The 15740-nt window shown below is 45.9% G+C and overlaps 1 protein-coding gene across 2 annotated transcripts in view; it reads left to right on the top strand.

Annotated features, from left to right (window-relative positions):
- Window positions 1–15740, top strand: part of SRPX (sushi repeat containing protein X-linked) — a 94276-nt gene that overhangs the window by 52283 nt on the left and 26253 nt on the right. For both annotated transcript variants that reach the window (XM_015245730.3, XM_015245729.3), the window contains 3 exons: window positions 2335–2526; window positions 3907–4083; window positions 13100–13226. In XM_015245730.3, the coding sequence (XP_015101216.2) occupies window positions 2335–2526; window positions 3907–4083; window positions 13100–13226 (496 nt within the window). The remainder of the gene's footprint in view (window positions 1–2334; window positions 2527–3906; window positions 4084–13099; window positions 13227–15740) is intronic.

The raw sequence follows: 15740 nt of genomic DNA, 5'->3' as shown, positions 1-15740 counted from the left end.
GACATTGGAAATAATGTAATCCACTCCTATCTCTTATAGGTTAGGAATCTGGTTCCCTGAAAAATGTATTGAGTTGTCCAGGGTTACTAGGAGATGACAGAGTTAGCATGTGTGCCCAGACCTCTCCAGTCTGCCCAGTATCATATCCCCTATACTCCAGCAGCTCACTATGTTTCCATCTTCTCCGTCTGGGTCTCCCATATTCATTCTCACCTCATCACCCTGCTGCCACCTCCAGTGGGGATTTCATTTTCTCTCTGGAACCCAGTTATCAGTCAAGGGTGCTATAGTGTGACCTGTGAGATGGTGGGGGAGGGGGCAGTGAAGGAGACCAGTTGGCAAGAGAAGAAGCAGGTTAGAGCTGGGGGAGAACAGAGATCTTGCAGTCCAGATGGGGGACAGGGCAGACAGGGGAACTAAAAGGAAGTGAGGCAGGCCGAGATGACCGGGATAGAGAGGTAAACTGACAGATGATTTGTAAGATTCAACACCGTGAAAGTCCTCTGACTGTAAACTATAAAAAGTGCATTTGGGAGCTTCCTTGTAGGTGGTCCTTCCTATTACAGTTGGGAAAGAAAGACAGAAAGAGAGAGAGAGAAATAGACCACCTCCAGTGGTCACAGAAGCCAGTAGTTTCCAAATCTCAGTTTTATTTGAGTAGTAGGCATCTATGGGTTTTTCCAGAATTTGCCTTAAGGACTTTTGATTATAGAAGAAATAGCCACAACTTGGCAGTGCTAAGCCAGCATTCCCCAGAGGCTCCTCATTTACCTGTGATCTTGAAATCTTTTAGCTTCATGGCTTACCTGGAGCCATCACCAAAGAAAGAACATCTCAAACTGGTTCAAGAATTCTTTTATGCTTTGAAGAAAATAATGGAGATGCTATTTTGTACCTTGCTTCAGGGTCCAGATTTTTCTCATTTAAAAATGTTAGCACAGACTATATGTGTAAACCCCAGAAGAAGGAAACTTTGCTCAAGGAAGGCCTGTAGGCCTAGTGGAAGCTCCTACAAGTCTGTATCCACGTGGTCAAATTTAATCAGCTCTAGACTAAGCCTGGGACATCACTTTTCCCCAGAAAGTGCAGGGAATATTGCTTGAGTCCCGACTTTAATACCCATTTTCAGCTGTCTGCAAAACAGTATAGGATGAAAATATGAGCCAAAGGATATGTGAAAGCATAAAAGTTAAAAAAAAAACAAAAACAGTCTATGCATAAGACTTGGACATAACTGCTGGTTTTCAGGGCTGAGAAGCAGCCAGAAACGCATCCTCAGAATAGAATTCCTAGGAAAGTCGAACAGTGAATTTCCTCCTTCCTGGCCACATGATGGCGCACGAATCCCACTCGCTGAGAGCTCACAGGTGCTGGGGTGGAGCGAGGAGCTGGGCAGCTGTAGGGAGGGGGTGCCTGTTCATGGCTTGGAGAGCCGGACAGGCTAGAAGGAGCTCGTTTCCGGTCCCCACTGATTATGCACTGGCCACTCTGGGAACTTTCGAGGAGCTAGTCTTGCCGTACTAATTTTATGGCTCTCAGCGAGCATCTTCCAAAGGCCCAGGGGAGGGGTTTTGATTAATTTGTGTCATCCTAGCTGTGCTCTGGGCAAGTGTGAGGCCAAAATCATAACACCCTGGAACTGTGCCATTTGAGAAGGGTGTGCTCTCTTACCGAAATGGGACTTCACTGGGGACATCTGAAAAGGGAAGTTGTCTCCCTGTGGGGAGCAATTGTTCTGTGACTGTCCAAATTATATCCTATGGCAAACCCCTGGAAATTGTAGCTTCCTTAACATTAATTAAGATTGTGTTATGAGTTTTTACAGTGACTATGATACAGACTTGGAAGAAAATCTAAATTAACCAATTATTGACTGCTCTGCCACTATGTGAGATGGTTGGAGTTAGAGTTCACAACAGTATCAGTTGCCCTCAAGAGAATTATTAGTTAAGGGAAATACTAAAAAGAAAGCATTTATTGAACGTTTACTATGTGCTAGGCACTGTGCTAGGTGCTTGATATGCTTCTCCCCCTCCGCTTGGTCCTTATAAAAGCCCTATGACGTAGGTAGAGGTACTGACTCAGAGAGGTTAAGTAACTTGTCCAAGGTCACGTAGCTATTAATGGAGGAACCTGGACCCATGTTCACATATGTCTGACACCTAGTCCCATGATCATAACCCTTCCACTGAGAGACACCTTAAAAGACATGGGGCGCTATCTGGAGGTTCAAAACCTGGAATGCAGCCAGCCAGGGGCTTTGAGAATGAGGAGACATGTTTTCTGAAGGTGTCACTTTCTATTTCTCCTCTCCTTTGTTTCTGCTACCTGTAGACGCCCCATGGTGCTCCCCCATCAAGGTGAAGTATGGGGATGTGTACTGCAGGGCCCCTCAAGGAGGATACTACAAAACAGCCCTGGGAACCAGGTGTGACATTCGCTGCCGGAAGGGCTACGAGCTGCACGGCTCTTCCCAGCTGATCTGCCAGTCAAACAAACGGTGGTCCGACAAGGTCATCTGCAAGCGTGAGTAGCCCAGCCCCATGTTGGGACCCCAGGGCCGATCGGGACCAAAGTTCTTTTGCTCTGAGACCAGGGAATTTTACTCAGTGTGTTGTGGTCTTTGATGATAAAAAGTCCCCTTGTGAGCAGAAGGCAGTGAGTTTCTAAGATACAGCAGAAGTGAGATGATGCGCATCAGACGGAAGGGTATGATCAGCTAGCTGTTTGGAAAGGGGGAGAGAACAGAGGTTTGTTTAGCACGGAGGTTATGTCTGTTCAGTAAATGCCGGGCCCTGGAAAGGAGTTGGGGATTTAGAAACAGGACACACAGGCTCTGCCATCAGGGGTCTCACAGAATAGCATCAGAGACCGCGGGCAGGGGTGTAAACGGAGGTAGAAGTACAGGAACGATGCTACGCCCCGGAATCCCGGCAGCAGAGACAAGCGCTCTCCCAAGGGGTAGAGCTTAGGGAGGCAGGGGAAGAATTACTTCAGAAAGATGCTTATTCCTTGAAAGGCAGTGCGCCTCAGGGGAGAAGACTGGAAGAGTATTTCAGGGACTGACTTTTAGCTTCAGGAAAAGTCGGATCTCATTTGGGAAACCGCAAGCGGCACGGCATTGTTGAAGCGCATTTTAGATGCCAGCGCGATTCAAAACAGCTGTGGTGACGGAGCACCTGCTGTGCGCCACGCATTTCACATGCGTGCAAGTTTTTTGTTCTGTTTTTGGTTTTTTTTTTTCTGTTTTCAATTTCATTAGGTAGAATTATTACAGTTTGACTGCACAGATACATTATATTGCATACATACATGCAAGTTTTGCAACAGCGCTATTGATGCGGGCGCCATTAGTTTATAGTTGGGGAAGCGGAGGCTTGGAGCTGCAGCCGTGTGACGACTGCAGTGGACATTTTCAGCGCTTCCCCCAGATATCCCTGAACGCCCTTCTACCAGTTCTGCGTGTCCATCCCCCAGCTCCTGAGCGCTTTGCTCTTAATGACTTGCACTCCCCAGAGCTCCCCTGTTGGATCAGGTTGAGGCTCGCTTCGCCAGAGATGCCCCCTAATCCGGCTTCGTCCCCTCCCCTGTCCTGCCTCCCCCACCCCTCACTGGGCCCCACTGGGAGCACTTCCTTACTAAACCACCTGCACACAAATCCTGGTCTCAGCGTCTGTTTCTGAGAAACCCAGCTGAAGGCAGTGGTTTAGCTGGGAAGGCAACCTGAGCTAGTCTGATGTGAACCTTTGTGTCCCTTCTGTGTGACATGCAACCATCCATCGTTTCTCTAATTCTATCCATTGTATTTCAATTCATTTTTCACCCTATGCTTTCAGAGTTTCTGGACTCTGAAACTCCGTGGACAAAAACTAAGAAATGCTGACTCTCTGGTTGTCTCTTTTTCAGAAAAACGATGTCCTACCCTTGCCATGCCAGCAAATGGAGGGTTTAAGTGTGTCGATGGTGCCTACTTTAACTCCCGGTGTGAGTACTATTGCTCACCAGGATACACATTGAAAGGGGAGCGGACAGTCACGTGCATGGACAACAAGGCCTGGAGCGGCCGACCAGCCTCCTGTGTGGGTAAGAAAATGTCGCCACTCTCAGGAGGCACATACTTGGGAGGAGCAGGGGGTTTCTGTACAGTGGATTTTTAAGGAAGCATCAATATCTTGTGCGTAAAGCGCAGGCACCCAGTTAGGCTTTCTGTGGCTCTCTTCATCCCTACCTCTCTGGCTCAGCACAGACCTCGCCTCATCACAGCTGATGGCTTTCATTTGACTTTGTCTCCTTCTTGGCTTGCAATTGAGGCAGCTGGAGGCTGGCGGAGCTACCGGGCAATCCCACTGCTTTAGTTCAGGGATCTGCCTTGTAGCATTGAGCAGAGGTGGTGACGTTTGTTGGCCAGTCGGGCAGAGAGCATCTGCGTGTCTCAGCACACAGACGTCGTTCCTCTGCTGTTGACCCTGGTAGTTAGCAAGCGCTCAGTTTGCTACACTGGAAAGGATTTGGCTGTTTTATCTTGCTCTGGGTGTGTTGAGCGATGGATCTTAGGTGTGGTCCAGGTGTGGTCCAGGGAGAGGCAACAGCAACACTGGAGCTCTTTAGAAAGGCAGAAATCTTGGCCCCACCCCAGACCTGCTGAATCAGAAACTGTGAGGATGGGGCCCCTTTCCTGCTTTGATGAGCCCCCCTGGCGATTCTGCAGTGCTTAAAGAGAGCCGCGGGTCTAAGGCTGTGCTCCTCCAACTTTGAACGGTGCCAGGGAATCACCTGGGAACCTGGGGGAAAATGTGGATTCTGATTCAGCCGATCTGGGTTGGAGGCTGGGATGCTGCTGGACCATGCTCTGGGGCAGGGTTTCTGAAACTTGGCACAATGGACATTTGGGGCCAGAGAATTATTTGTTGTGGGGTCCTGTCCTTTGTTCTATAGGAGGCTCAGCAGAGCCTTGGCTTTTACCCATTAGATGCCAGTAACACCTTCCCCCAGCTCCCACTTACGACAACCAAAAATGTCTTCAGACATTCTCACATGACCCCTGGAGGAAGGAGGAGGGAAAGGAGAAAAATCACTTCCCCACTGAGAATCACCCGGGTAGGGGCAATAGATCCCCACCCTGGATACTTACTAGAATCACTTGAATATCTTTTAGAACCTTGCTATAGCTTGGTCCTACCCTAGGGATTCTGATTCAGTGAGCCTGACGGGGGACAGCTGGAAGAGGCAAGTGGGGTTATAAATAAGCTTCCCAGGTTGGGGGAGGGCATAGCTCAGTGGTAGAGTGTGTGTTTAGTATGCACGAGGTCCTGGGATCAATCTCCCATCTACAGATGAGGCCTGAGAGACTTTCTTGACATTGCATAGAGCTATGCCTATGTCTCCAGGCTCTCAGGCTCACAGTTCCTGAATCCAGAGACAGCTCTGGCACTGAGGTACCAAGGCCGCCAGCCACAGGAGCCTGGCTCTTAGCCTGCTGGGGTCTGCCCATCCTCCAGGAAATTGTTCAGCTCAGTCTGCTAAAGTGCTTTACCCCGAGGACTGCTTCCTGACTGCTCGGTGCCTGGGGCAGATACTTCAGGAACGCGACTGAAACTGGATGGTACCCTCTGGGGGCAGATGTGCAACAACTCCTCTGGCCTTGGTGTCTTCGTGATGGTACCACTGTCCACTGTCTCCCTTGGCAGCATCAGCCATCCTCTGCAGTTCTGTGGTTAATGAGCTTCAGCCAAGGGGCCCTGGACCAAGATGTGAGCAAAACCCTTCTATATCAGTCACAGCCTGGACCGCACCTTGTATCCATTTGACACCAGGTCCAAATAACTACTCAGATAACCGACTCATTTATTCCAGGCTTCTCTTTTTCTAGGATTTAGGTAGGAATTTGAATTGATCAGTAATTGGGAAAACAGAAACCATTCTAGGTATTTCAAACAGAGAATTTAATACAGGGCACTGGTGACAAAAATCTAGGAAGAGCTGGAGGAGCGAAAGAGGAACACCACTGTTACCAGAGATCGGTTACAGCAGAAAGCCATACCAACCAAGGGCTGGGGGAGCAGAAGTGGGCTGGCAGTGCTACCCAAAGTCCATAAGGCCACCCTCGATGCTGACATTTCTGTAACTGACACCATTACTGATGAGAATGAAGTCAGGAGCCCAGGACCCCCTCACTGATGCTCCTACCAGCAGCATAATGGCTTCCACCTTCTCCCGGCCTTCTGTTCTCATGGGAGTGCCTCCCCTTGGTAAACCTATCCGGCACCCAGCTGGCAGCAGGAGTCTGAGAAATATAATCTTGAGACTTTCCATCCAGGCGGTAAAGAGGAGATTATTATAGGAAAACTTAGCGCCAACAGAATATTTGGCACAGCGACCTTTTTCTGAGGTTTTGGACGTCTCCCGCTGAGTCACTGTACTTCTCAGTCAGGAGAAGTCCGCCCAGCCCAGCCCGAGCAGGTAGGGTAGCTCTGAGGCTGTGAACTCCCGACATGCTCCTTTTGAAGGCTATGACCTGAGGCCAGATGTTCAGGTCACAGTCGCTCCTCACAGATCTTGCTTTTACTGTCTCCCCTGTGACTTGGTAGGTGCAAGCTAGCTCTTCGAAACAAACCCTCTCCCCCCCATTTCTGAGCCTCTCTTCCCTCACAGTGGAAGGGGCAGCGGTGACGGGAGGAGAGGAGAGCTCACAAATCCTCCTGCGAAGTGAGCATTGGCAGAAGGTCCTCTAGGGATCCCACTGTTCAGATGTCCAGATGGTGCACAACAATGGAAAGAAATTGCTGATTGTTCTCAAAAAGCAACAAGCATATCTTAAGCTGGACCAGATGGGCCTGGAACCTTCCCAGAGGGAGAGAGAAAGGACTAAGGAATGAACCCCCATTTCAGGGGATTTATCTTAGATTGGGCCAGGGCAAGGTTCAGGCATATCTGGGGGGAAGGGGTATTTGCGCAGTGAAGGGGAAGTGGTGAAAAGGGGACCCTTGCGCCATGGGAGAGCATTGAGCTCCCAGGAAAGAGAGAGAAACGGACAAAGCAAGCAGGCGATTCTTTCTTTGATTTTGTGACAGATAAGCTAGAGTTTGTCCCCAGTGAATTTTCCTCCAGAGATGTCACCGACTCTTTTGGCATTAAATGGATTTAAATTAGTTTAATGACTTTGTTTGTGTGTTGGCAGGGCGAGGGGGTCCCTGAGCATAGCTCAGAGCCTCAGCCTAGTTTCGGAGCTGACACATGGGGGCCGAGCAGTTCCCAGATGTCCACACAACTTGAACGGCGCCTCTTGGCATGAGCTGTGTGCAGTGCTGAGCAGATTGTCCCAGTTCTGCTCCAGATCTGGAGGGAAGAGAGAACACTGGGCTTACTTTTGACTCTGAGATGGTCAGTTCTGTGGTCTGGCTAATTTGAAAGTACCATGAGTTAAAATTAATTCTCTTCTGCCGACCACACTCTGGCAGTGGAGTCAAATCCATGACTATTTCAGGAACAGACACAGAAATGTCAGTGCAGGACTTAAAACATACTGCAAATTGCAAGAGGGTAAAGTATTTCGAGAGCCACAACTTCCATTGATATAGAAAAAAAGAAACCTTAGACTGGAACAACTATTGTTTGGGCCGGGGAGATATTTTTTCTTTCTTTCCATTTTTAGTTCTTTTTGGTTACATCAGCATTTAGATAGAACAATGGACAGTTAGAATTACGAGTCCTCATCTAGAGACCAGATTTTGAGTAGACACATGATCTCTCCTGTAGACCAACACTCTTTCCTGGGCCAAAAGGGGAAGAGAAAGAAATTCAAGAAAGTTCAAAACCCATGGACAATGAAAACCCAGTATCTTTGGACATGCAGAGAGCCCCATTTAGTTGGTTTTTTTTTAAATATTTAATTATTTTTATTTATTTTTTTAATGGAGGTACTGGGGATTGAACCCAGGACCTCGTGCATGCTAAGCATGTGCTCTACCACTGAGCTATGCCCTCCCCTCCAGTTGTTTTAACAAAGAACAATGTACAAACCAACATGGTTTTTAGAATTGCTCTCGGCTTGTTCTTATAGTTCCTACAGAATAGAATAGCTGGAGAGTTAACGTGAATGAAATTCTGGAATAAAAAATACTCTCTGAGATTTCAGATATGCAAATGGATGGAATACTTTTCTGGCTTCCCAGCTATCTGCCAGCTGGGTTTACCCAGTGACCCATAAGGAAGTTTGCTGGGCATGAATAGCATTATTTCCAGAGATTCAGTTGAAGATAGAAACATTGTGGGGCTAAGAGTAAATTTATCAGTGCATTGCTGTATGCTCTTAAATCATCCTAATTTTTTCCTGGGTTGACAAATACACATTCTTTTGCAAGCTTTTAGGAAACTAGCTCCAGCTTTGGAATGATTTGATTGGGATACTGCGCCACTTTTTACCTGGCAGGATTTGCTAGTGTAAACTGAACAGGTCGACTCTTAGTGGCCCTCTCTAATATAAACATATCACCAATGAATTTTTAGTTTGGCATCTTTCTGGTGAAGACAGTGACTTCTGATTGTGGAGTTCATTGCTTGTCTTCTTGACCCTTGGCCACTGGGGAGAGTTTGCTAATATCTTACATGATGCCGCAGAAATGGAACCACTTTCCAGAGACATTTACAAGGATTACACTCCAGCTGGGGGAAGCAAGCAAGCGGGCAAGGTTTCAGTGTCCGGGGTTGTACTGCCTTGGCGCTCCCTGTCTTCCTATGCCTCGTGAAACGACCGCTTCCTTCCTCCATCCCCAGCTTCAAACTGTTTTATGTTTGTATCAGTAACCTATTGCTGTACAACAGACTACCCAAAACAGTTCATTCAAACTACCACGTTATTGCTCATGTTGTTTGGCTTAGGAATTTGGGCAGGGCTGGGTGGGGACAGCTCATCTCTGTCCCACATAGTAATGGCTGAGGTGTCTGACTGTGGGGCTGGAGGATGCAAGAGGGCATCACTCCCATGTCTGGCATCTCACTCCGAGGTGGCTCTACTGGCTGGCGTTGAGTCTCTTTCTCTCTCTGTCTCCCTACATCATTTCTCATTTTCTCCACGTGGCCTCTCCAGTCAGATAATTGGACTTCCTTAGATGGCAGTTCCAGCTTTCCAGCTCATCCACATTCAAAGTGGAGTGGAGGAGGTGGGGGCAGGATATAGCTCAAGTGGTAGAGCACATGCACAAGATCCTGGGTTCGATCCCCAGTACCCCCTCTAAAAATAAATAAGTTAAATGAACCTAATTACCACCCAAAAATAAATGAATAAATAATAATAAAAAATGTTTTTAAAGTGGAGTGGAGGAGAAAGAAAAAGTGGAGGCCCCCTCCCCATATACACACCTTTTTTTTAAAAGCACAACCCAGAAGTTGCACACATTACTTTTTCTCACAACCCATTGGTGGGACCCACCTAACTTCACAAGGCCACATCTAACTTCAGAGGAGGCCAGGAAATACAGTATTCTTTCTGAAAGGCCACAGACCCAGGGAAACTTCTGCACTAAAAGTAAGGGGAATCAGAGAGTGGGTGAACAACCACTGGTCTCTGCCACATAGACTATACAGATTGAGAGGGAGTTGGTGTGAAAGGTCAAAGGCTAAAAGAAGGGAGAGAAACAGCAGTTAAAAAGCCAGTTTAGCAGGGGAGGGTATAGCTTAGTGGTAGAGTGCATGCTTAGCATGCATTGGGTTCAATCCTCAGTGCCTCCATTTAACAAAAAAACTAAATAAATAAACCTAATTACCCCCCCAAGCCCTAAAGTAATTAATTAAAATGTTTTTTAAAAGCCAGTTTGAATGGGTTGTGGAGGACATCAGAGAGGAAAGGGGTATTGAATGGATCTGTTTGCTGTGAGCAGCTGTGACGGTCCTTTACTGAAGATAAGAATGTCATCTTGCCCTAGAATGAGTTGGAGAAAGAGAAGAAACCCCCCACCAGGTCAGGCAGTCTCAGCCACACGTCACTGTCATGTTCTGAAACACCTTTTCATCATACCTCTAGTGGTCATCTTCAAACACAGGTCTCCTGGAACCTGGAAAACGTTATTTAAAGCAAACATTTTAGGATGCAGTTAATTTATAGCCTGAGTTTAAAGGTTTTTGGGTTTTTTTCCCTTCTTAATCTGTTGGCCAGAACATTGTCCTTTTGGATCTCTTTCTTATTTCTACCCTCTACTTGGTTAGACGTGTTAAATATTCCCCAAGTATATAGTTTAGCTTCTCAGATAAACAGTAGTTGATACAGCGCGATATATTGGTTTCTGACATTTTATACGCAGAGAGGGAACTAGAGCACAGAGGAGGGACACAGTTTGTCAAATGGCTCCAATGAGTGGGGCAGAGGCCAGGATTTTCAGGAGAGTTGCAGGGTTTCCACACAATAACTGGCCCTGTAGGCATCCTGACTCAACAGGGAAACGTGATTATGTTTCTATAGTAACTTTGTTTATTTCATTCATGGAAATTTATAACTTCTAAAAAGCAATGATGGCCACGGCTGTGTAATAATAGGCTTAGGTTTCTGGAGCATCTGCCGAAGGGCCGGCCAGCTGGTCTCATCAGCTGAAAGACAGGGTATGATGCTTGAGGATGCAACAGAACTGAGTCCTGCTGCCGCTCTTTGATGACTTACGGGGAAGCTAGAGCAGGCGACCACGAAAGAGCGTATGTGCGGAGGATGGAGGAAAACACTAGGTCAGCAGCAGGCAGACACACGGAAGGGTTCAGCTTATTAAAATAATTTTAAAAATATGTGATCATGTCTTAAAATTCCAGACCACAGAGAAATTCCAAAAGAGAGGAAATATTTCCCAGTCTAGAAATGAGGATGAGAATAACAATGCTTAGTCTAGTGGGTGGTGGGGAGAAGTCAATGAAATAATGCAGGGATGGTATCTAGCATGGGGTGGGCATGTAGGAGGGTTCAGTAAATATTAGCTATTATTTTTAGTGATTTCTTTCTTCTAGTTTCTGATTTGGAAGAGCAGTGCTTTTGAAAAATTAGGACAGTTTCGACTGATCATTGTTAGCTGTCATAAGCTGGCTTTGGGAAGCTCTGAGACTCTTCACCCAGATAACTTCATTTGGAGCGATGTTTGGTCACAGTGTCAGTATGCCGTTTATATGAAAAAAAAACCCAGCATATCATCCAGATGTTTAGTTTACATGACACAGAGCCTGACAGTGTCTTCACTCTGACAGTGTCGCTCCAAGAAAATACGGTAACACAAAGTAATTCTACATTGAAATCTAGCTCCTCTCCTTGGCCGCTCTCTTTTTGATTTAAATTTTTTAAAAAATGCTTTCCAATTATGAGACTGCCAGCAGAGGGCAGGTACTGTATACTTGTCTTTCTGATTCACCCCAAGCTGTGAAATGTTCATCTGAATGATAAAAGTATGTCTTCTATCACCTATCATAGTAAAATAAGAAAAGGATTATTTTAAAAAGCTTAGCAACTGAAAATAGACACCTCTAATACATTTAAAGCAGCTTCCACTTCACCATAGCATTTAGAAACTTTATCAGTTCCAAGAAGCCTATTTTTTCACATTTTAATATCCCAGAAATTAGGGTGCTCCTCACAATTGATAGTGATGAAATACGGTAGTTATTCAATTCAGGATTAGTGTATTAGGGCTGTAAATTTACACTCCATTGAAGCATGACGTAGAATGAAAATGAATTTGGATAGCTGAGGATGAAATTGTTTAACAAATTGTTCATAATTTCTTACCCTAAATACAATGAGAAATTGTTAGACAAGATGGAGGACAAAGTATATGAAGACTTTACTTGACGCATTTCATCTCTCAAAGATGTTTGTGATTCAGAGTCTAATGTCATTTCATTTTCATTCAGGTTGTGGTAGCATTTAAGTAGTTACCAGTTGATATATAAAGCAGTGCAAATCTAAATGTTGTTCATTTACTGTGTCTGCTTTAAATGCATTCTCTACCTGTTCAGAATCATCAAGTAGAATTTGCCCAAGTTTGAATTCCCCCTTGTGATTTCACTTTAGCTATGATAAGGTGAAGTTTACCCAGTAAGAAACTGACATCTCACTTACTTCTCACCCTTATTATCAACCCATCCTTGATAGTGAGGGGACAGACATTCTGTTACCAGGTAGAGAAATTATCTGGGGAAATTTTGGAGGCTTTTGGATGGCCAGAGCCAAGGTAAAACTGCTGTCCCCAAACACGAAAACCATAGATGTGGTCCAGTGGTGGCTGGAGGGGAGCATGGACTCAGGTCATTGTTTGTTTCCAGATATTGAGGAGTATGTTGGAAACAGACATAGCCAGAAGAGAGAGAGCTTGTTCCAGGGCAAAGTGCTCTAATTTGGGTTATAATTTACATTATCATTATTTATATGCCTGGCCTTAAATAAATCACTTATGCTCTCTGAGCCTTAGTTTCCAGATCCGGTAAATGAGAGCATCGCGTCACTCCATTAAGCCTCCATAGCACTTACTTTTACCTCACCTGGAACAGTGCCATTTCCCACCTCATATCATATTTCATGTGTGGCAACCTAATGCCCCTAATAGACTGTAAACCCTTTGAGAAGCACGGGATTCTCTTGCCTTTGTGCATCCCCAAACCCAGCAGCTGGGATGATGCCTTGGGGAAGGCAGGTACTCACTAAAGATTTGTTGCCTTGAATTTACTCAAACTAGATGATACCTAAGGCACCTTTCCCTAGTATTCTGTGATGCTGTCTTTAAAGCAGGAGGGACTCACTGTGGCTGAATGACTTCTAGCTGGGTAACTGCCATGTTGCCAAGTCAGCAGGCAGAGTTTTGAAGCATGGGGAGGAAGTTGCCGTAGCTAATAAATTACCTGACAAGACACTTAGCAGGGCCAGCTGATGGCAGGTTTAGTGGCGTGCGGGTGAGTACTCAGTCTTTAAAACTCAACAGGCAAGATGAAGCGAGGGAAGAGAAATACAGAGCGGGGAAGGAGCCCTTCAGAAATGGGGAGCATCGAGAGCTTTGGGCATGCCAAATGCTGGGTGTTGGACCCCAAGTTGACAAGATATTTCTTGATGATGGTGAGAATGTCCTGGTTATATTTTCAGATATGGAACCTCCTAGAATCAAGTGCCCAAGTGTGAAGGAACGCATTGCTGAACCCAATAAGTTGACTGTCCGGGTGTCCTGGGAGACCCCCGAGGGAAGAGACACAGCTGATGGCATTCTCACTGAGTAAGTGCAACTTGGCAGCTTGAATGATGCCTCCTCTTTTATGTGAGACGTTCACTACCCAGAGTGAGGACGTGTATCTAGGCTGGTCTATTTATGCTTTTAGGCTCGGCACAGCCCTCTTTCAGCCATTCCTCATTCCTTTCTTTATTTTTCTTCACCATCTGAAATAGTGTATATTTTACTTATGTGTTTGTGTATGGCCTGTCTCCGCTGCAATATGTTCACGGCCGTATCCCTAATGCCCAGCATCATGCCTAGCACGTAGGTGGTTCTCAGTAAATATTTGTTGAAAGAAAAAAAGGAAGGGAGAAGGGGTGGTGGGAGAAAGAGAAGAGGAGGGACAGAAGAAGGAAAAGGAAGCCAACTGGTTCATTCAGGGATAGACTCACCCCCACTGCCTGCCAGGGGCCTGCCCGAGGCCGCCCTGGAAAGCCTCTGCGTCTCCCAGGTTGGAGCCCAGTGCTGCCCTGCCTGGTGCTCTATGAGTATGGTTTAGTGCAAAACTTTTCCATCCCTTGTTTTTTGGCAACTGCTTCTTTCAAAACTTTTGATCTTTAATTAACTTTTTAAATGTGTGACCACATTGAACCCTTAAAGACACCACTTAAAAATAAAAAAAGAGGTGCCTCCTGCCTTCTCCCCCCCCGCCCCCGCCTCACCCCCCACTCTCCAGGACCAACTGCATTAATAGTTTGAAATCCATCCCAGATGCTTTTAAAAATGGGTGGTTCCCTTTGGTGAAGTCCAGCTACATGTTGTTCTAATCTAGCGTCTGGTCCTGCGCCCCTGCAACTATCTGATCGGACTTCGTGTTCCCTGAAGGCCACTGCTTCATGTCAGCACGTTCACATCCATAAAGTTCATGGTCTTGTTAGACCTCCCCACCGAGTTTCCAGCTCTGGACAGAGAATACCTCTGACTTACCCCCAGATGAGCTATACAGCAGGGAGAGACTTTCTAGAATCCTCTCAGCCCCGGCTGGGCAAGAAAAAACATTTTTAAGCAATTATGAGTGATAATAGAACATTTACGAGGAAGAGGCTGAGTCTCTCACCCCTAGCAGGACATTTTGTTCCTACAGCCTGATAATGTTTTCCCAGTGCACCGTCTAACTTAGAGAATCTTAGTTATGTGCCCCCTTGTAACTCCTCAAGGTTAAAGTTTAAGTATTAAGAAAATGATTTATTTGCTGTCGTATACACACATCACAAACCCCTAAGGAGAAACTTTAGGCAACTGGGATTAAAAAAAATAAGTGACCGTTGATATAATCAGGGGTTGGGTTTTAAATCTCTGAATCTTTTGGGACCCAGCACAATGCCCGGGCCCAGCCCCTAGCCCATAATAGGTTCTTAGATTTTCACAACAGTGACTGCTATTGAAATCCGGTGTAATAAACACAAAATAATCAGGTCACTAGATGATTCTATTTATCTGGCAGGGCTATTCCCCTTGGCATTTTTGTGGGTAACCAGTGTGTTATGGGTAGAAGGGTGACATTTGTAAAGAGCATCACAGCAGCCCCTGGCCCTCTGTTCAGAGCAGCTGTCCGCTGCCCGAGTTCCGCAGCCCGAAGGCTGGAGCAGGATGCTGTGGGGAGCGCCCTCCCGCAGAACGAGGAGTTCAGACGAGGCCGTCTTGTCCCCTTCTCAGCAGTCGCTTGGCCTCCTTGCTTCTCCGGCATTTCTCTTGTGACCCCTTCCCCCATGTCTTTTGCAAGCTCCTGTTATATAGTCGCCTTTTAGGAGGGAAGGTTCTAGTGTCAAGCTGAGACCAGGGCTTCCGGTGAGTTCCCTCAGTTACTCCTTATGACTGTTATTTGCGTGTCACAGATGAGAGTCCCCAAGAGGTTAGCAGCGACTCATATTTGAAGTATGATCCCTCTCAGGTTCATCTGCATTTAACTTGTGCTTCCTGAGGACCTTAAAGCATCTAAGGACCAAAGTGACATGTCTCTAATGGTGGGATTTCTGGCACTTTCCTAACACCCCTCACTTCATACTTCTAAACAACTACTTTGTCCACCTGAGTGGAAGGTTCTCCTCGATGGTGACAATGATAATGTCACATGCCCCTTATTAACCAATATTCTCATCACTCCTAAGAAGTGTAGAGAGAAGGGAAAGTATCTATCTGTTGAAAAACAAACACAACCTAGGATTTGCTCATGTTGTACCTATAGACGTTCCTGTCAGCCGAGAAGAAAGACGTGGGAGTCACCCTTGCTGTGTGACCTTGGCGAGTTCCTTGATCTTTTGGTGCCACAATTTCCTCATCTATGAAATGGAGATAATAATGCCCACCTCATAGGGTTGTTGTGAGAACTGAGTATATGTGAAATGCCTAGAACGTGCCTGACATGTGTAGTTTATGTACATGCAAAGAACAATGGTGATAATGATTTATTATAATTCATTGCTAAATTATTAATCATATTATTCTGTTCTTAATTATTGCACATTAATATAGTATTATCCATTACATTATATTAATATATTATCTTAAATGACTAAA

Source organism: Vicugna pacos, chromosome X, assembly GCF_048564905.1.
Source record: "Vicugna pacos chromosome X, VicPac4, whole genome shotgun sequence".
Lineage (NCBI taxonomy): Eukaryota > Metazoa > Chordata > Mammalia > Artiodactyla > Camelidae > Vicugna > Vicugna pacos.
Note: the sequence above shows the minus strand (reverse complement) of the source record. Positions and strands in the feature narration are given on the sequence as shown.